General features: G+C 41.8%; 1 protein-coding gene across 1 annotated transcript in view; it reads left to right on the top strand.

Annotated features, from left to right (window-relative positions):
- ap1m1 (adaptor related protein complex 1 subunit mu 1) overlaps positions 1-20,360 on the top strand; it is a 113,687-nt gene extending 93,327 nt beyond the window's left edge. Inside the window, exon 12 of the mRNA XM_051935014.1 lies at positions 19,504-20,360. Coding sequence (XP_051790974.1) covers positions 19,504-19,526 — 23 coding nt within the window. The 3' untranslated portion in view covers positions 19,527-20,360. The remainder of the gene's footprint in view (positions 1-19,503) is intronic.
- The last annotated feature ends 1,289 nt before the right edge of the window (positions 20,361-21,649 follow it).

Raw genomic sequence — 21,649 nt, 5'->3', positions numbered from 1 at the left:
TCCCACCTCCACCTTGATTTCATCCGTCACTCCTACCGCATACCTCACCACTGTCACACTTCCCTCGTACATATCCTGTACAACTCTTACGTACTTCTCTGCCACTCCTGACTTCTTCATACAATACCACAGCTCCTCTCTTGTCACCCTGTCATATGCATTCTCCAGGTCCCCAAAGACGCAATGCAACTCCTTTTGGCCTTCTCTAAACTTCTTCATCAACACCTTCAGAGCAAATATCGCATCTGTGGTGTTCTTTCTTGGCATGAAACCCATACTGCTGCCCACTAATCATCACCTCAGTTCTTACCCTAGCTTCCACTACTCTTTCCCATACCTTCATGCTGTGGCTCATCAATTTTATCCCCCTGTAGTTACTACAGTCCTGCACATCCCCTTTGTTATCTGTTTGGTTATTGTTGCATGAATATCATTAATATTCTTATTCTAAATTTGTTTCTTTTGTTTATTGCATGCGCATCATGTAGCGATATGTGTCTGCTGCTCCATATTGGTTTATTTTTATCATTTCATTTTTGGTGTCTCTGGATCAGCAGGACTAACAACAAATGCTTTAAAGTGGTGCTGTGAGGTTTAACGATAATAATTCTAACTGAATATGATCAGAATTTTCAGATTTAATCCTTATGTTTTTTTTAAGCTTTATACTGACTTGGGATATCTGTTCCTGATGGTTACAATAGTGAACTGAAGATGGCCTGGTTCTTTTAATCCGCTAAAATTCTAGTCATGAGAATAGTGATTTTATATGAAAGGTGTTTCGTATGTTAATAATCATTAAAAAAAGGTTATTGTTATATACCACTTGTTACAATAAATATACAATTGGCATACAAGGTTCTTGTCCATCTGTAAAACACAGAGCCAAGTCTGCAAAAGCAAAACGTCGCCTTAGAGTCAAGTAAGCTTTTCTGGCTAACAGAGCATCTTTCATGGTGTCGTAATATGAAGCCAACTGTAAGCGCAGAAATAGCGAGGGCCAGTAAGGCAGCTCATTTTGGAGACTAAAAAAAGCATAATAGTAATAATAATAAATACAGATCTTAAAAGCATCTTAGGTTGTGGGGGTGAATCCCTGCCACCAAATGTAAAAGATGTGTTATAAATAGGAACAGGACTAGGGGTTTGGCACTGGGGAGAGAAAATGAGAGGGCCGAGTGTGAGGCTTGGTAATGTGGCACTCCAGACTAGTGGCTTCTGATCGGCAGCCTCCCCCCACCACCACTCCATGCTTACAGAGAGAGTGGGGTCTAGCTGACGACGCCACTCTGAGGCCCTGTGGTTTCTGGGTTAGTCCTCTGGGACTTTCTTGTGGATGAAGGAATTCCAATGACATGTTGTCTCAGATGTCGCTGTGCCGAGGACAAGGCTGTACTATTGAGTCAGCAGCTTTTTAAGTTCGACGCTTGTTTAATTACGGTATCTTCGGCTTCGACACATCGTAACACCCCCACAGTACTCTCCCACCCCCCCTTAAAAAAGAAAAAAGAAACCTAAACGGGCAAACTAAATTAGAGGACTGCAGGTTTTATAGCTACCTATCAATTACGTTGGATGAAATTGAAGGCCTATTACTATTTTAAATGTTATCATCTTTCAGATGATCTGTGCTGCCGGATTTTTGTTTTACAATCCAGACAAAAAAAAAAGGCAGTATTAGATTAAGCAAAAATAAAAAAAGTAATCTGTCAATAGTGATTTAACATGAAGGAACATCTTAACATTTCCTGATAGTTTTAAACTGTGGAAGCAGTTCATGAAACACTCAGACAAGCGCATGCACACCTAGCTACCACTTCTTCAAGAGGCTAGCCGGTGAGGAAGCAATCCATGCTGGCTGCTTAATTCCAGCCCTTCATCCATTGCAGATCAGATAACTAGGCACATACCCGATGATTAAATCAAACATGCAGCACCATGCAAAAGTATTCAGTCCCTTTGAAAATCATCTCCATTCTCTAGATTTCAAAAGATACCTACACACTTTTCCTCAAATTAAGTATTTTTATTGACAACCTAACAGTTTTTATTTTTAAATCCCAAGTAAATCATTTGTCAGAAGTACATTTGTAAGAAAAATCAAAACAGGAAAAATGCTGCTTACATAAGCATTCAAACCCCATACGTCAATATTAAGTCGGACCTCCTTTAGCTGTAATAACAGCCTTAAGCCTGAGCCAGCTCTGCACACTGCTTATTGGCTGGATGGCAGTCCCGGGACTGCAATTTTCAGAGACACAGATTCTCAGTTGTGTTGAGATCATGACTCTGAACAAATCCAAATCATATTATGTGATATCATCTACTGTTAAATTCTGCTCTGTACTTGTAATATTTTTATTTTTATACTGTATTTGAGGATTACTTGTGTTCTGTTCTGTATATTGTATTGTGTTGTATTGACCCCCTTTCTTTTTGACACCCACTGCACGCCCAACCTACCTGGAGTGGAGTCTCTTTTTGAACTGCCTTTCCCAAAGTTTCCTCCATTTTTTTTCCCTTCAAGGGTTTTTTTGGGAGTTTTTCCCTGTATTCTTAGAGAGTCAAGGCTGGGGGGCTATCAAGAGGCAAGGGCCTGTTAAAGCCCATGGCGGCACTTCTTGTGTGATTTTGGGCTACACAAAAATAAACTGTATTATATTGTATCATTGCTTTGACTTGGCCATTCTGGGACATTATTTTTTTTTTGTTTGTTTTTTGAGCCACTGTGGTGTTGTCATGGCCTTGTGCTTAAGATTGTTGTCTTGCTGGAAGATGAGTCTTTTCCCAAGCTTCAGGTTCTCTTCCAGTGTTCATTTTGCTATAATGATATCCATGCTTCTATCAGTCTTAATAAGAGGCCCAGTTTCTGCTGATGAAAAGCCATCCCTATGGTATCATTCTACCACCACCAAACTTCATTTTAAGAATGTTGTTTTATGAGGCATTTCCCAGTGATGGTTTCCATCCAGTCTTCAGCTTTAGGGCCTCTCAAAATTCAACTTGATGTGTTGATGCAGCAATTATAGCCTCAAGTCTTTTTAAATATGATGCACAAGCTTGGCACACCTATCTTTGGCCAGTTTCGCCATTCCTTTTTGCAGCACCTCTCAAGCTCCATCAGGTTAGATGGGAAGCGTCGGTGCACAGCCATTTTAAGATCTCTCCAGAGATGTTCAATCAGATTCAAGTCTGGGCTCTGGCTGGGCCACTCAAGGACATTCACAGAGTTGTCCTGAAGCCACTCCTTTGATATCTTGGCTGTGTGCTTAGGGTCGTTGTCCTGCTGAAAGATGAACCGTCACCCCAGTCTGAGGTCAAGAGTGCTCTGGAGCAGGTTTTCATCCAGGATGTCTCTGTACATTGCTGCAGTCATCTTTCCCTTTATCCTGACTAGTCTCCCAGTCCCTGTCGCTGAAAAACATCCCCACAGCATGATGCTGCCACCACCATGCTTCACTGTAGGGATGGTATTGGCCTGGTAATGAGCAGTGCCTGGTTTCCTCCAAACGTGACACCTGGCATTCACACCAAAGAGTTCAATCTTTGTCTCATCAGACCAAAGAATTTTCTTTCTCACGGTCTGAGAGTCCTTCAGGTGCCTTTTGGCAAACTCCAGGCGGGCTGCCATGTGCCTTTTACTAAGGAGTGGCTTCCGTCTGGCCACTCTACCATACAGGCCTGATTGGTGGATTACTGCAGAGATGGTTGGCCTTCTGGAAGGTTCTCCTCTCTCCACAGGGGACCTCTGGAGCTCTGACAGAGTGACCATCGGGTTCTTGGTCACCTTCCTGACTAAGGCCCTTCTTCCCCGATTGGTCAGTTTAGATGGCCGGCCAGCTCTAGGAAGAGTCCTGGTGGTTTCAAACTTCTTCCACTTACGGATGATGGAGGCCACTGTGCTCATTGGGACCTTCAAAACAGCAGAAATGTTTCTGTAACCTTCTCCAGATGTGTGCCTCGAGACAATCCCGTCTCGGAGGTCTACATTCAATTCCTTTGACTTCATGCTTGGTTTGTGCTCTGACATGAACTGTCAACTGTGGGACCTTATATAGACAGGTGTGTGCCTTTCCAAATCATGTCCAATCAACTGAATTTACCACAGGTGGACTCCAATGAAGCTGCAGAAACATCTCAAGGATGATCAGGGGAAACAGGATGCACCTGAGCTCAGTTATGAGCTTCATGGCAAAGGCTGTGAATACTTATGTACATGTGCTTTCTCAATTTTTTTAGTTTTAATAAATTTTCAAAAATCTTAAGTAAACATTTTTCACGGTGTCATTATGGGGTGTTGTGTGTAGAATTCTGAGGAAAAAATTAATTTAATCCATTTTGGAATAAGGCTGTAACATAACAAAATGTGGAAAAAGTGATGCGCTGGGAATACTTTCCAGATGCACTGTAGATAACAATGCAGTAAATAAATACCAAAAAAAGAGCCAAAAACAGAATAATCATACAAAATATGTTCAAAATATTAGCAAGATGCCATATACAACCAGGACAGATTATTATTGCATAGATATACAACAGCATAGTCTATTATTGCACATATTAATACACATTACCAACATAACTTATTATTATTATTATTATTGTAATTGTACAATGAAAAAATATCTCACACTGAGGAGGTATCAGAGTTCAGCAAGTTTATGGCAGATAGACTAAAAAATAGTTTTTTCCCATTTGTGCGTGTATGAATGGATCTGAAGCGCCTTCCTGATGGGGGGGAGCTTAAACAAGTGAAGTCCAGGATGTCCTTAATGACATTTTCTAGGCCCTTTTCACACAACGAGTCATGTTTTTAGGGGCATAAGGCAGTATTGGGTTTGCATCATGCATAGCACTTTGCCCAATACAAATCTCTGTCTTGGTTTCATCCGACCAATAAACCTTTTCCCACATGCTACTTTGAACCCTCGCATGCACTCAGGCGAACACCAGCTGTACCTTTCCATGGATATTGCTGGGAATTGGCTTCTTTTGTGTCACTTTCTCAAATGGGCCACTGTTATGGAGAGGCAGGCAGGGTAGCACAGTGGTTGAGGCTTTGGACTACAAACCCTGAGGTCGTGGGCCCAAATCCCACAACTAACCACAAATAAGTTACTTCATCTGCCTGTGCTCCACTTAAGCTTTTCTTGTGCTTTATAAATACGTTTAGCAAAATTGATGCTTTATTTGTAGGTTTCTGTTGACGGCTTGCTCACAGCACAGTTTTCTGCTTGGCTGTGCGATTGAGCCCTGCATAGGACTGGCATATCAGTATGTGTGCTCCTTGCCTTACACCCAGTGCTGCTTGTGCGATAATAACACAAGTATTTTTTTTACTTGAGTAAGATCAGTATTGCATTAGGTTACCATATATACTCGCGTAGAAGTCTGGTCTTGAAACCTGAAAAATTGATCATAAAATCAAACCACGCCTGTTCAAAAATGCGACACTTAAATTTTTTATTTATTTATTTATTTTTACATCTTCTTGCCTCCTCCAATCTCGCACCAGTTTCTCAGACGCATTGAATTTTGTTGTAGTAGCATAGTTACCAGTTTCTTTTGCCACTTCAATGACTTTTAATTAATTTCAAACCAGCTTCATATTTTCTTCTGATCAAACATTCCATCGTAGATAAGGGATGCTCTTACAATAAAGGTGTATGAGATACAAAAAACACAAAACAGTGCAAACATCGCTTCGGAATAGTTCAGATATTACCATGTGGTCACGTAGGCACAATACATAGAAAGAAAAGGCCGAGTGCTCCGTGGTTACTCTCTCAGGTGGGTGTTAGCATATCGTAATCTCTTGGACCAACAGCGTGAGTTTTCTACATTCAACTTATACGACCGACATTATAAAATACCGGAAATTATACGGTAAAACCAAACCCAGACTTATCCGTGGGAGAATTTAAACGCAAGTATATACAATACTCGTTACTTTAAAAAGTAATAAGACTATGCAAGCCCTGCTGCTCTTGAGATGGTGTTGCTGAGTGTAGCACTGGTTGAGACAGACTTTCTGCCCGGAAATTTTCCTCTGTAAATGTATTTTGTGGACACTTCTACCCGTGGCTGCTGAAATGGTGTGTGAAGCAAATGTATAGTGCAGACTGACAGAGTGAATTCAACACTCGTCAAATACAAAATTCAGAACCTGCTTATAATTAATAAAGTATAAACTAACAGGATAATCAGGGAAAGAAAATCAGATAAATACCACAAATATAACAAGTAACCTGGTTATGGCTTTACATTGTCACATAATTGGATTTATCGCAAAAAAATGTCTACGTCAGTTAACCAGGTTTCTCAGAGGGCAATAGCCCGGTTATCCTAATCGGAATTAGCCATTTTAGAAATCTATTGAAATTAAGCAGGAACACTTATGTGAATTTAACATTAACATTAAGATTGGCTCTTACAGAAATGTTTAAGTAAATAAAAAACAAGAATATACTAGGAGAATGGTTGATGTCATACACAAAATGTACTGGACAATTAAGAGACCAGCAGATGTCCTGTAAATAACAAGACTGGACAGTTCTCACATACAGTTGTGGCCAAAAGTTTTGAGAATGACACAAGTGTTGGTTTTCACAAAGTTTGCTGCTTCAGTGTTTTTAGATCTTTTTGTCAGATGTTTCTATGGTATACTGAAGTATAATTACAAGAATTTCATAAGTTTCAAAGGCTTTTATTGACAATGACATTAAGTTTATGAGCAGAGTCAATATTTGCAGTATTGGCCCTTCTTTCACTTTCAAGACCTCTGCAAATCAACTTCTGTGCCAAATCCTGACTGATGGCAGCCCATTCTTGCATAATCAGAATTGATGGGTTTTTGTTTGTCCACCCGCCTCTTGAGGATTGACCACAAGTTCTCAATGGGGTCTGGGGAGTTTCCTGGCCATGGACACCAAAATTTCAATGTTTTGTTTCTTGCGGCACTTAGTTATAACTTTTGCTTTATGGCCCGGTGCTCCATCATGTTTGGAAAAGACATGGTGGGTCACCAAACTGTACTTGGATGGATGGGAGAAGTTGTTCTCGGAGGATGTTTTGGTCCCATTCTTTATTCGTGGCTGTGTTCTTAGGCAAAATGGTGACTGAGCCCACACTTTAGTAGTGGTACTGTCTAGTACTACTGCAGGTCTCTTTTCCAAAATTAAAATATGACAACGTCATGCATCCTCTAGTCCCGATAATTACAGTCTGACTACCTGAAATAGGAGTTTAACTTCCCTCTCAGAATTCAGGTGGGGCTTTGTCCCCTGTGATCAGGACAGGAGAAATGATTGTGTGGACTCTGCCAGTCCCACATAATGAAGGAGGAGTCTTCATCCTCTTCCAATTTGATTGCCTTAATATTTCGGTTACACTCAGCCATCTGAAGAGTGTCGACTTGTTCAACCTCACTGTTGTTTTCTGTAGTGGCTTCCATAGTGAGCATCACTGTTAGATGTTGTGAGTGTTACACGAATACAACAGAGAACAGCTAAATAAGGGTCTGTAAGTAAAAGATGATTAAATGTTGATTGAACTTTTTCTCAAGTTTCACAGGAAGTAACAGGTTTTTGTTTATTGTCTTTCATGTTAATCTCTCGATGTTAATGAAGTTTATGTCTTGGTTACATGAAAGGTGCCTGTAAAAAAAAAAAAAAAACTGTTTACAGAACCATGTTTAGAATATTAAAAATGTGCAGGACAACTTTGAACTTTGTCGGAGTAAGCCAAATCTATTTTTAGTTCATCTCAATGTGCTTCCACTTATGGACCCAGCCTCCCATATAATAATAACAAATATGGAATTAAAAAGAAATGCAACATAGACACAGAGCATAATGTTTGATACATTATGCAGCAGATACAAATACAGTGGGTATAGAAAAGAATCACCCCTTCGAAATATGTCTTGTGTGTTTTGTGTGCCAAGTAACATGAAAGACCCAGTAGTTAATTGTATGTGCTGTACCGTATGTTTAAAGCATACAGAAGACGAAGTAAAGAATCTTTAAGCATAGAAACAACTAAAGTTTTACAAGAAGAGCTGAGTTTAGAGAAGATACATTTTTTTTTCTAATTTTTCTTGCCCTTTATTCTTGTGTGGATTGTTTGCTTTGAATTGTCACTAAATATTTTTAAAACAAACTTTTGGACTGAGAGATTTCTTTCGGCATGCGTTTTTCCTGTGCTTGAACTCGCCTTACACTCCTGCGGCTACACCGCCATACCCCGGCTAGATAACTGGCAAACACAGAAACTTCATAAAATTTAAAAAGATTTTATTCTTCTCAAAAATGCTCTGTCATTCACTTAAGGTCCACAGTGTCAAAATGGAGAGGTTGGGAGCATACGCTGATTACAGCGCATTGCCGCACGCACCACACAGTGAACTACCCAGGTTGTGATCCGAGAGCAGCTGTGCAACGGGTGACACCTCAGCACCACACTGAACAGTGTGAAGTTTTTTTTACCCAGAGTTGTCCCTGCAAGTTGGAGGACCTGCTGGCAGGGCTGGATGCAGATTAATGTCATACACAGGAGAGCAATTGCAGGTTAAGGGGTCCAACAGAGTAGAGGCACATCTGGCGTTTATGTACCTTCAGATTACCGGCACAGATCCCTAGTCTCGGAGCCACCACTCCGCCCCTTCATAAAAATAAAAACATTTTATTCTTCACAAAAATGCTCTCTCACACTGTTAGGGGCCATAGTGTCAAAATGGACTTGCCTAAAAACGCAGGGAAATCCTTATAGTATATCTGTATAGAAATCCAAGGCAAAGTCAAAAAACAGAGCACAGAGGTCAAACCAATCAAAAAGCACAAGCACAGGAAAAACACAAGAACTCACCAATAACCCCTTAACGCATTATATATTTTTAGGTCAAGAGTATTTATTGTCATTTTATCCATATACAATAGTATAGCATACAATGAAATGAAACAACGTTCCTCCAGGACTGTGGTGCAACATAAAACACAGGACAACGAAGAATCCAAAACACATAACATAAAGACACATAATATATAACAAGGTGCATGTGAGTCAAATATGCAGACATGTGCAACACTGCAGAACAGAACACCTATATCAGATATCAGTCTGGTCCATGAGTGTTCAGGAGTCTGACTGCTTGGGGGAAGAAGCTGTTACACATTCAGGAGGTGAGGGGCCGAATGCTTCTATACCTTTTTCCCAATGGTAGGAGTGTAAACAGTGAATGTGAGGGGTGTGTTGGATCATTCACAATGCTGGTGGCTTTGCAGATGCAGCGTGTGGTGTAAATGTCCATGATGGAGGAAAGAGAGACACCGATGATTTTCTCAGCTGTCTTCACTATCTGTTGTAGGGCTTTGTGATCCCTGACCATGCAATTTCCAAACCAGACAGTGATCCAGTTGTTCCGGATGCTCTCTATGGTTCCTCTGTAGAATGTTGTTAGAGTAGCTGGTAAAAGATGGGCTTTCCTCAACCTATGCAGGAAGTAGAACCGCTACTGGGCTTTCTTGGCTAAAGAGCTGGTGTTGTGAGACCAAGTGAGGCTCTCTGCCAGGTGGACACCCAGGAATTTGGTTCTATTGACGACCTCCACAGTTGAGCCGTCAATGTTCAGTGGCAGATGGTCACTCTTAGTCTTCCTAAAGTCAACAATCATCTCCTTTGTTTTGTCTACAGACAGGTTATTGGCTTTACACCAGTCCATTAACCGCCACACCTCCTCTGTGTATGCTGACTCATTATTGTTGCTGATAAGACCCACCACAATTGTGTCATCGTCAAAATTTATGATGTGATTAGAGCTGTGCGTTGCTGCACAGTCATGAGTCAGTAGTGTGAACAGTAATTGACTGAACACACAGCCTTGAGGGGCTCCAGTGCTCAGTGTGGTGGTTCTGGAGATGTTGTTTTCAGTCCTGACTGACTGAGGTCTCTCAGTCAGGAAGTCCAGAATCCAGTTACAGAGGTAGGTGTTCAGTCCCAGCAGGCTCAGCTTTTCCGTCAGCTGCTGAGGAATGATCGTGTTGAATGCTGAGCTGAAGTCGATAAACAGCATTCGAACGTATGTGTCCTTATTGTTCAGATGAGCGAGACACTCCAGTTTACAGGGTGGCAGGCACTTTCTGGTGGTGATTGGCAGGTGGCCTCACTGCCTGAGGGGCCTCCCACAAAACAACTGGAACAAAGCCAAGGCATTGAAACTTGAACAAATATTTGAATGGCAAATAGACACAAGTAAACTTAATACACACAAAAGAACCAAAAGTGAATGAAGATGACGTAAAACATGAATTTGAACTCTAGTGTGGGATGGCTGAGCCATGACAACTATCAAGATCAGTCAGTTAGTCATTTTCAAACCTGAACTGGGTCGTGGGGGTCTGCTGGAGCCTCTCCCAGCTAGCATAGGGCACAAGGCAGGAACAAACCCTGTACAGGGCGCCAGTGTCGGCAAACCAACACACTAACCTCACACTAGAACCCTTTGCACCTAACCTGCATGTCTTTGGACTGTGGGAGGAAAGCGGAGCACCCAGAGGTTACCCACACAGACATGGGGAGAACATACAAATTCCACACAGGGAGGAGGACCTATGACGGGTATCAAGATGCACAATCCCAAATTTTAACAACACTGAAGCATAAGTCACGACACAGCTAACACGAGATTGGCTTCCCTGCATTCTCAACCATTTTACGCTGCTGTGAAAACACATTTGACCCCTTCCTAATATCCTCTGGTTTCACATGTTTTACAGAATGAGTGGCCTCAGACCTTTAGACAAGGTGTACGTAAAGAAGGTGAACCTGAGTGAGCACATAATATGGTTTTTATTATTATTATTATTCGTGGATCAAATTTATCCTCTATCACACATGAGGAAACAAAAAAATGATGTCCGCATAGTTTCAATACTTGCTTGCAGCACCTTTAGCCACAATAAACACAACTGAACACTTCCTTTAATTTGATATTAGTCTTTCACATCCCTGTTACGGGATTTTAGCCCACATTTCTTTGCAAAACTGCTTAAATTTAGACACACTGGTGGGTTTGCGAGCGTGCACTGCTCATTTCAAGTCCTGCCAGAGCATGTCCATTGAGTTCAAGAGTTTTAGACTCTGACGTATGTGTTGTCAGGCCTTTTAAATCTGAGCACAAATTTTGTATATTTTACTTACTTTACTTACTACGTATTGTAGTGTAAGTGTGTTAGTAAAGCATTATGTGTTGTCTTTTGTTGTTGAATCCACAGCAGAAATGCTTACAATCCTTCAATAATAATAATAATCCTTTACATTTATTTAACTCTTTTCTTACTGCTTTTCAAAGCGCATTTCATAGTGAGTGAGGAGCCTCTTCAACCACCACTAATGTGTAGCATCTACCGGGATGATGAAGTGGCAGCCATTTTGTACCAGTACACTCAACATACAAGTGGTGACAGAGAGAGCACCAATTAGGGACAGGGGATGATTAGGGGGCCAGAATGACCAGGCCATGGAGGGCAAGTTAGCCTACATATCAGGATACACCCTGCTCTTTATGAAGGATGCCCATGGATCTTTGATGACCACAGTGTGCCAGGACTTCAGTTTTACATCTCATCTGAAGGATGGCGCCATTTTTTACAGCACAGGGTCCATATACAGATCACAGGCTTCCATTCCTTTATAATCCCTTTAACAGTAATATAGCTGAGCATGTTAAATAATGAACATTAGATGAGATTATACAGGAGTTCCCATGGACTATGATATTTGTATTGTGATCTGTAGTGAGATTAGGGAGCAGGTTGAGGAGACCCTGGAGAGATGGAGATCTGCTCTAGAGAGGAGAGGAATGAAGGTCAGCAGGACCACCACGACAGAATACATGTGTGTGAATGAGAGGGGGGTCAGAGGAATGGTGAGGATGCAGGGAGTAGAGTTGGCAAAGGTGGATGAGTTTAAATATTTGGGATCAACAGTACAGAGTAATGGGGGGAGTGTGGAAGAGAAGTGAAAAAGAGAGTGCAGGCAGGGTGGAATGGGTGGAGAAGAGTGTCAGGAGTGATTTGTGACAGACGGATATCAGCGAGAGTGAAAGGGAAGGTCTACAGGACAGTAGTGAAACCAGCTATGTTATATGGGTTGGAGATGGTGGCACTGACCAGAAAGCAGGAGACAGAGCTGGAGGTGGCAGAGTTAAAGATGTTAAGATTGGCATTGGGTGTGATGAGGATGGACAGGATTAGAAATGAGGACATTAGAGGGTCAGCTCAAGTTGGACTGGTGGGAGACAAAGTCAGAGAGGCGAGATTGCGTTGGTTTGGACATGTGCAGAGGAGAGATGCTGGGTATATTGGGAGAAGGATGCTAAGGATAGAGCTGCCAGGTAAGGGGAAGAGAGGAAGGCCTAAGAGAAGGTTTATGGGTGTGGTGAGAGAGGACATGCAGGTGATGGGTGTGACAGAGAAAGATGACGAGGACAGAAAGAAATGGAACAAGATGATCTGCTGTGGTGACCCCTAAAGGGAGCAGCTGAAAGAAGTCCTACCGATTCAATTAGTATTATACAGTGCCACGTTTCAGTGATATAATGTATTTGAAAGGTTAGAGCAATTTTCCAGAAATACTCAAGCAATAATTATTTGATTTTTTTTTTTTTGTGCTATGGCTTCCCTACAAAGTGGTGGCTCTGAGGCAAAGGCTCTGCGTTGGTGGCCTGTGTGGAGAAGAGTGGCAGGAGTGATTTGTGACAGACGGTTATCAGCAAGAGTAAGAGCGAATGTCTATAAAGCAGTAGTGAGACCAGCTATGCTGTATGTTTTGGAGACGGTGGCACTGACCAGAAAACAGGAGACAGAGCTGGAAATGGCAGAGTTGAAGATGTTACGATTTTCGCTCAGAGTAACAAGAGTAGACAGGTTTAGGAATGAGGATATTAGAGGGACAACGCAGGTACGACAGTCTGGTGACCAAGTGAGAGAGGCTTAATTGAGATGGTTTGGGCAAGTGCAGAGGAAAGATTGATGAGGATGGAAACACCAGGCAAAAGGAAAAGATGAAGGGCAAAGAGGAGGTTTATGGATGTGGTGAGGGAGGCCTTGAAGGCAGTGGGTGTGGCAGAAAATGATGTAGAAGACCAGGAGAGATGTAGACAGATGATCCGCTGTGGCAACCAGAAGAAGGAAGGCACAAGAGTTTTGGACTGCTCTGTTCTTTCAGAATTACATGATGATACAAAGTTGTGCAGATTGATGTGCTGTATATACAGGTTCTCTTCCAGTCCCCTTATCAGGAAGGTTGCCGGTTCAAATCCTATTACCACCAGAAGAGATCCTGCTCCATTGGGCCCTTGAGCAAGGCCCTTAACCTGATAATTCCTTCAGGGCTGCTGTACAATGGCTGACTCTGCACTCTTACCCCCCAATGGTCATGCAACAAGACAGTTTCCCCATGGGGATTAATAGAGTGTATCAAATACCCAAAAAAAAAAAAAATTCATACATACTGTATAAGAAATTATCAAAATTCTCATGGCTTTATATAGGGAATTTTAATTATGTTAGTGGGAAATCTTAAGCAGTCAAGTAAAGATAACAAGGAGCACAAAGTTGGTGAGTCAATGGGATTGCAGAATTGCAGTGCTATGATCTTTGCAGACACATGACCATCTCTACCATAATGCACTGTTGTGGGCAGAACAGCTGATCCGTCATGGCATGCTGATCTTCTTGTTTATCGATGCGTATTTCCACTGGTTATTTTTTCTTTCTTTTTTTTTCATGTAGACTGTAAGCAGCCGGTTTGTGCACTTTAGTAAAGATTGGGTGCAGTGGGCATGGCCATACAGTGCATGTGCAGCCCATTTCCCCCTGACCAACATTAAGAATAGAGAGTGTTACATGAAGGAGATACCAGGACCATTTCTGTCACTGTACAAGTTGTTGTGCATAAAACTCTGTGCCTACAATGTCTTTTGTCCTCTCTTGATGGATTCCTCCTTAATTCCTGCATGGCAGGCTCTTGGCCTTTAGAAAGACCAGGTCACTTTTCTCTACACCACAAAAGGAATTTGGATTGAGGTCACAGAGAGTCCTGGGGTACAACATTTATTTTAGGACGTAATTCAGTTCCAGCTCCCCACATTTTTCTGCAGTTAACATGCGCAAAAGTGTTAAAGTGTGGTTACCTATGGAAAATCGATGCAGGATTGATTCTTTTTTTTCCTTTGTTGAGTACATTTTTACTTAATTACTTTTTATTGACATCAAAGAGATGTTTAAAAAATTGTCTCTCTATTATAATAAAAAAAAATCCTGGGACGAGACGTAACCTTTTCAGAGAGATACTTTCACGTCCCGCAAGACGAGACTTTGTGCCAAGAGATTTAACCACGCCCGGGGCTGGAAATAAAAGACAAAGAGAAGAAGACAAAGTAGAATGTTGTAAAGAATTCAGAAATGTTGGCGCGATACACATGCAGAGCAGGTTAGAGATAATGGAAGTACTAAAATTCGAAAGTCTCAAAAAATGATAGCGCAAATAAATGGAAATTATTACTTTGTGAAATAACGGAACAGCGAAAAGAGATTGAATATATTGTTTGGATTTAAACTTTAAGTCGGAGACTTGTAGATCGTCTAACTCGTGTTGTCATCAGGGAAAAGTAGTGTTTCTTCCCAGTGAAGAGGCGTATCCATGAGGGGGGGGGGGTTGGAAAGCAAAGCAAGCAGAGGGAAAACCTAGTAATTTTATAAAATTAACTTGATATAAAGGCATAGACGAGAGGGAAGGTGGTGGAAGGATGTGACCACAAGGAGCAGAGGTGGTGAAGGTGAACAAATTTAAATACTTGGGTTCAACAGTCCAAAACAATGTAGGGTGCGGCAGAGCAGTGAAGAAGAGAGTGCAGGCAGGGTGGCCTGGGTGGAGAAGAATGGCAGGAGTGATTTGTGACTGACTGTTATCAGCGAGAGTAAGAGGGAAGGTCTATAAAGTGGTAGTGAGACCAGCTATGCTGTATGTTTTGGAGACGGTGGCACTGACCAGAAAACAGGAGACAGAGCTGGAAATTGCAGAGTTGAAGATGTTACGATTTTCGCTCAGAGTAACGAGAGTAGACAGGTTTAGGAATGAAGATATTAGAGGGACAACGCAGGTACGAGAGTCTGGTGACCAAGTGAGAGAGGCTCAATTGAGATGGTTTGGACACGTGTAGAGGAAAGATAAGGGGTACATCGGGGAAAGAATTATGAGGATGGAAACGCCAGGCAAAAGTAAAAGATGAAGGGGAAAGAGGAGGTTTATGGATGTGGTGAGGGTGCCCATGAAGGCAGTGGGTGTGGCAGAAAATGATGGAGACGGGGAAAAATGGAGACAGATGATCCGCTGTGGCAACAAGAAGAAGGAAAGCACAAGAGTTTTGGACTGCTCTGTTCTTTCAGAATGACATGATGATACTATAGGGGTGCAGATTGATGTACTGTATATACTGTCTTGGAAATAATTGTCAGGCTCTCTTCCAGTCCCCATAAACAATACCAACCCTTAATACTTGTGAATTTCCCATCGGGATTAATAAAGTATCTATCTATCTATCTATCTACTTCAGCGTGCTCCTGACTTCACAAATGGCACTTGCCCCATTGCTTTGAGGTAATTGCCTTCACAGGGGACCTCTTCCCACCCTCCCCTTTATTGCTTCAATGCAGTGCAACCTCATGGTGGGGTGCACCTGGGAATTGGCTATGAAGAGTGATGCAGTGTGACCTGCTGCCCAATCAGGAGTTCACAGGCCCCCCTCCTCCCCTCTACCCCCTCATTGCTTTGAGATGCTCTGAACATCACAGGAATTCCTTCCATCATATTGCTTGGAAGCAATCATGACTTCACAAGGATATATGCTGTAGCTTCTCTAGAGCACATGGCTTGGCACGCCAGGGAGATGGGTAAGTGCAAAGTGTGGTGCTATTTGGGGGACCCCATCCCCTTGTTGCTTTTTGCTTTGATGTGGTTGCAGCTTCGTGGGGCACAAATTATTGCTTCGAGGTGATATGATGATGCGGTTCAACAGGGGGATAGGAGTAAGACGAGGGATTTTGGAGTAATCCTTTATTTGCTTGGGAACCAATTTCACACCGGTACTGAGGTCTGAAAGCTGGCATCGATACTGAAGTCAACCAATCCAACACTAATATACTGACATGTCAGAATGGGAGCACTTTATTTTCCTCCATGATTTCCTCGTATTTTGCTTGACCCTCCGAAGCCTTTCAGGGCATGCTGCAGAGAAGCATCCTCCATGGTGAGAATTGTGTGTTTTTGATAACGTGCAGTATTCAGACATGGTGTTTTTATACTACACTCAAGTGAAACCCCAGACAGGTGGTCTCCATTGAACTAATTCTGTGACTCTTTTAAACCAACTGGATATACCAGCAAGGATTTAGGGGTGTCGTATTAAAGGGGGTGAATATGCATCCTATGAACAATTACAATCCAAATGTAACTTTCCAGCAGCACATTTCTTTCACTACCTTCAAATTAGAAACATTGTTAAACAAAACCTGCCCAATTTTACTCACATCCCACCTATTTCTATTCCAGAAAAAATATTGATCAGTCTTGAGGACTCAGGCAGCATCTCCGTAATATATAAAATCATTTTACAGTCCCTCCCTTTCAAAGATCCAAGAGAACAGTGGGAAAAGGATTTCTCACTCAACATCTCAGAAAAGGAGTGGATGGCAGCAATGCACAGAATTCACTCGAACTCCATATGCGCAAATCATAGAATTATTCAACTTAAAATTATGTATCGAGCGCATCTATCTTAAATCTATCTGTTTAAAATTGTCCAAAATGTTTCCAGGGTAAGATCCAACTTATAGACGTTGCAATCGGGCTCCAGCCTCAGTGGGCCACATGTTTTGGGCTTGCAGCAAATTAACATCATTCTGGACCAAAATCTTTAAATGCCTATCAGACAGCCTTGGTGTCACAATCCCTGCTAATCCACTAACAGCTGTGTTTGGTGGGCTTTTGGGGGTTGGGTCGGGGGGGAATAAAGTGGAGAAGGACAAACAAGCTGGAATTGCTTTTACTTCACTATTGGCACTCAACTGGAAAAATCCTCACCCACCACTGTTAAGTCAGTGGGTAACTGATGTTATATGTTATCTGAAATTGGAACTATTGGAAATTGGAGGAGGAGTATAGGGACCTAATCAATGACTTTGTTAAATGGTCCGACTCAAACCACCTACACCTGAACACCAGCAAAACCAAGGAGCTGGTGGTGGATTTTAGGAGGCCCAGACCCCTCATAGACCCAGTGATCATCAAAGGTGACTGTGTGCAGATGGTGCAGACCTATAAATATCTGGGAGTGCAGCTGGATGATAAATTAGACTGGACTGCCAATACTGATGCGCTGTGCAAGAAAGGACAAAGCCGGTTATACTTCCTTAGAAGGCTGGCTTCCTTCAACATCTGCAATAAGATGCTGCAGATGTTCTATCAAACAGTTGTGGCGAGCGCCCTCTTCTACGCAGTGGTGTGCTGGGGTGGCAGCATTAAGAGGAAAGACGCCTCACGCCTGGACAAACTGGTGAAGAAGGCAGGCTCTATTGTTGGCATGGAGCTGGACAGTTTAACATCTGTGGCAGAGCGAAGGGCGCTCAGCAGGCTCCTATCAATTATGGAGAATCCACTGCATCCACTAAATAATGTCATCTCCAAACAGAAGAGCAGCTTCAGCGACAGACTGCTGTCACTGTCCTGCTCCACAGACAGATTGAGGAGATCGTTCCTCCCCCAAACTATGCGACTCTTTAATTCCACCAGGGGGGGGTAAACGTTAATATTTAACATTATACATAGTTATTGTCTGTTTTTTTTTTTTTTTTTTTTTTTTTTTTTTTTTTCACCTGTATTATTATCATTCTTTAATTTAATATTATTTATTGTATCAGTATGCTGCTGCTGAAGAATGTGAATTTCCCATCGGGATTAATAAAGTATCTATCTATCTATCTATCTATCTATCTATCTATCTATCTAATCAAATTCTCACTTAGGGGATGATTTGTCTTGGTAGAGCAATGTATTACTCTGCTTTCCCCTTTTGTGTTATTAATATGTAACCTTTGTCAGAATGCCTTAAATCTCACAGACTTACAACTGTTTATCAGGTATTGTACCATATAACTTCTCCCCACCTTCCCTTCTACATTTATAACCTCAGGCAATTAGGTGTAGTAAAAGACAAGATGGAGTTAAGTTACAATTTAAACAATGTATTATTGATAATATTCATAAATAATTCACAATATGCAAAGTACAAGTGAATATTGGCAACCATACAACCTGATAAATGGTGATGTGTAGTTTCAGGTGGCACACAGATATGTTAGTTACTTAAAATGTCTCTAGTTAAGGCATTCAGAACAGGCCGCATGCCTGTCTCAGTATGGCTGCCAAGCTGTGCTCTTCATTGTGTTGTCCTGATGCTCCTTCATCAGTTGGTAAGAGAGAGAGGGTGAGGTAAAGCAAGCAAATTTATAGGTTTTCTGTCCAACCCCTACAGCCAATAGGGCATCGTGGTACTTAAAGGCTTTTGATACAAGCCAATTCCAAACATCCATACTTCAGACCAATGGGGCACAGAATACCTTCACACCTGCCCCCAAAACCATTTGTTTAAGTGAAGCTTGCCAGCTAGCCAGCCTGGCTTTCCTTCTGGGGTTGATTGAGAGAGCCCTGCAGAGAATTACTTGCCCAACTTGTTTAAGGGCACTTCCCTCAACCCTGTCATAAAATTACAAAGAGACTCAGTCCTAAAAGGGGGGGAAGGGGGTACTTAACCATCTAACCATTTCTGTTCTCATCAATGAGAGAAATTAGTGCTATAAGTTATAAATAAAGACATACAAAATATTTATCAACTTATGTGCAAAAATTCACACCTCAACAGAGGATCTGTACAAAACTTCTTCAAAACCTGGCAGGATCTAATCAATGACATTTTAGAATAAGCATTTAAATTGAGGAAGCGGATTCTCTTTCCTCTTTTTTTTTTTATTGTATTTATTTTAATTCATTTATTTATTTACTTATTTTTACTTTTATTAAAGTTTTACTCTGTTGGTCTAGCTCTCTTTCTCATGGGTGGGGGTTGATTTTTTGTTAAAACTTGACTTGCTTGTATTGAACGCTATTGGATTTTAATAAAATCAATAAAATGTTAATGGGGGGGGGGGGGTGTGAATATATAATGCCATCAGTTATTTTGTGTTTTACAGTTGTAATTAATTTAGACCACTTTGCAGAAATCTGTTTTTACTTTATCTGTTGATCAATGTGTCAAAAGAGCCAAACTGAGTCCACTGTGTAATAATAAAATGTCAAATCCTTCCTTTTGGGAGGATCATTTCTGTAGGTGTTGCACACGTCTGCTGTTGAAGTTTCCCTGTAGTAACATTTTCTTTTTCCCTCTTTCAGACTATCAGCTCCGAACTCAATAATGGAGGCCTTTTGCATTGCTTGATCAGCACCTGGGAGCAGCTTTTGAGGGTCTTGGGAGCCCCCCTGGGTGGATATCTCTGTGGCGTCTTTGTTATGGACTTATCAGATCATCTCCAACTTTGTTATATTTTTTTTTTTTATGTGAGTGCAGGTGGGCTCTGAAGTATCCATTCGAGACCCCCTCTGCATTGACATGCCAGTATTTTTTTTCTCCTTTCCCTCTTGAGTTCTGTTGTTTGTCTGTTACTAACTTTTATTTTCCCAAAACCTGATGTCCTGCTTTCTAACCTCCATATATAAACACTTTTTAGCGCCTGCAGATGTAAATCACTGCCATGTTTTTGTTAGCATTCTATCCCACCAGAAAATGTGATTGCCACTGTCTTACATGTGTATGACAGTTTGACTTATTCCTTCTTTTGCAGATCACACCAGTATGCCTTTCTTTTTCCTTCCCAGTCAGTATTTTTTATTTTTTTATTTTGAAGTATTACTTGGTTAAGCAGTTCAAATTTGCTTCTGCCTGCCCTGCAATGTGGGGTTTTTTTTTTGGAGATGGGGCAGTTATATCCATCTTCACTTCACACTCTGTCCCCCACACTCGACCACGTGCGGCAGGCTTCAGACTACGAGAACCTGAAGAGTAGCAGCGAGGTGTCAGGTTTTTTTCCCCCCTGCTGTGATCTTGAAGAAGGCTAAATCCCGCTTGGTGCCGTGGTATTCATCGAGCTTGTTTTGGGAGTGAGGGGTGTGCGTGTCATCTTGTGTATCAATCAGTGTGTGAAAGGCACACTCTGTTACATTAGACATTAAAATATCAATCCTCTGTCTCACCTTGTGTCGTTTTAATTTATCTGCCTGGCCATCGACACACATGTGCCTGTGATGTGTGGCAAATATTGACACCAAAATGAAAAAATAAAACTGGATGGGCTTTTCAGAATATTGATATCTTGTAACACAAGTCTGTGTGGCATAGGAAGAAAAATGTTTCCAAGAACTAATACTCATCCACCCCTCGCTCCCATTGCTCTAGTGGGAGTCGCGTGGCTGGTCCATGGGTACAAGACGGGGCCTTCTCTGGGATATCAGCTCAACACAGAATGTAGAGTGCTCCCCATAATGTGTGGGACAAAGGGCCCTTTTTCCTTGATTTGTTTCCCCCCTCCGCTCCACAGATTAAAATTACAAATCATACAATTGAGACATTGTGATTAAAGTTCACATTGCAGACTTTCATTTAAGGGGATTGGCAGACATTTCAGTTGCAGCTTGTAGAAATGACAATGCTTTCTCTAGATGCCCCCCCCCCCCATTTAAGGTCACCATAATGCTTGACACACAGCAATGGCAGGTCTGTTAAAGCCATTGTCATATTTAGGACTTTGTCACATATCCCTCACATGCAATGACTGCTTGAAGACTGCGATTCACAGACATCACCAGGTGCTGAGGGTCTCTGATGATGCTCTACCGAGCCTTTCGTGCAGCCATCTTGGGGGGCTTGTTCCCTTCAGTTTTCTCTTCAGCATATGGGAGGTCTTCTCATTTGGATTTAAATCTGGTGACTGGCCTGGCCATTCAAGAATTGTCCATTGTTTAGCTTTGTTAAACTTCTTAGAAGTGTGTTTGGCTCATTATCTTGTTGGATGAAGCACTATCCAGTGAGTTTGGAGGCATCTACTGGGACTTGAGCAGATGAGATGTTTCTACACACCTCAGAATTCATTGTGTGTCTGCTGTCAGCAGTTCTATCGTCAATCAAGAGACATGTGCCAGGACCTGTGGCAGCCATATGTGCCCAAGCCATAACACCCCCAGCACTGCCATGTTTAACAGATGAGGTGGTCTGCTTTGGCAGTTCCTTCTCATCTCCATACTTTACTCTTTGCCATCACCCTGATCAGGTTCAGCTTGGTCTCGTCTGTCCTCAAGACCTTTTCCCAGAATTCTGCAGGCTCTTTGAAGGCCTTTTTTCACAAACCATAATCTGCCATCCTGTTTTTTGTGGTCTCCATCTTGCAGTGTGTCCTCTGTGTTTCTCTTCATGAAGTCTTCAGATGATAGTCATCTCTGACACACACACATCGGCCCCCTGAAGACTCTGTATGATCTGTCAGAC

The sequence above is a fragment of the Erpetoichthys calabaricus genome, chromosome 12 (genome assembly GCF_900747795.2).
Source record: "Erpetoichthys calabaricus chromosome 12, fErpCal1.3, whole genome shotgun sequence".
In the NCBI taxonomy this organism is placed as follows: Eukaryota; Metazoa; Chordata; class Cladistia; order Polypteriformes; family Polypteridae; genus Erpetoichthys; species Erpetoichthys calabaricus.
The sequence above is the reverse complement of the archived record's forward strand: the minus strand, read 5'-3'. Positions and strand labels throughout refer to the sequence as shown.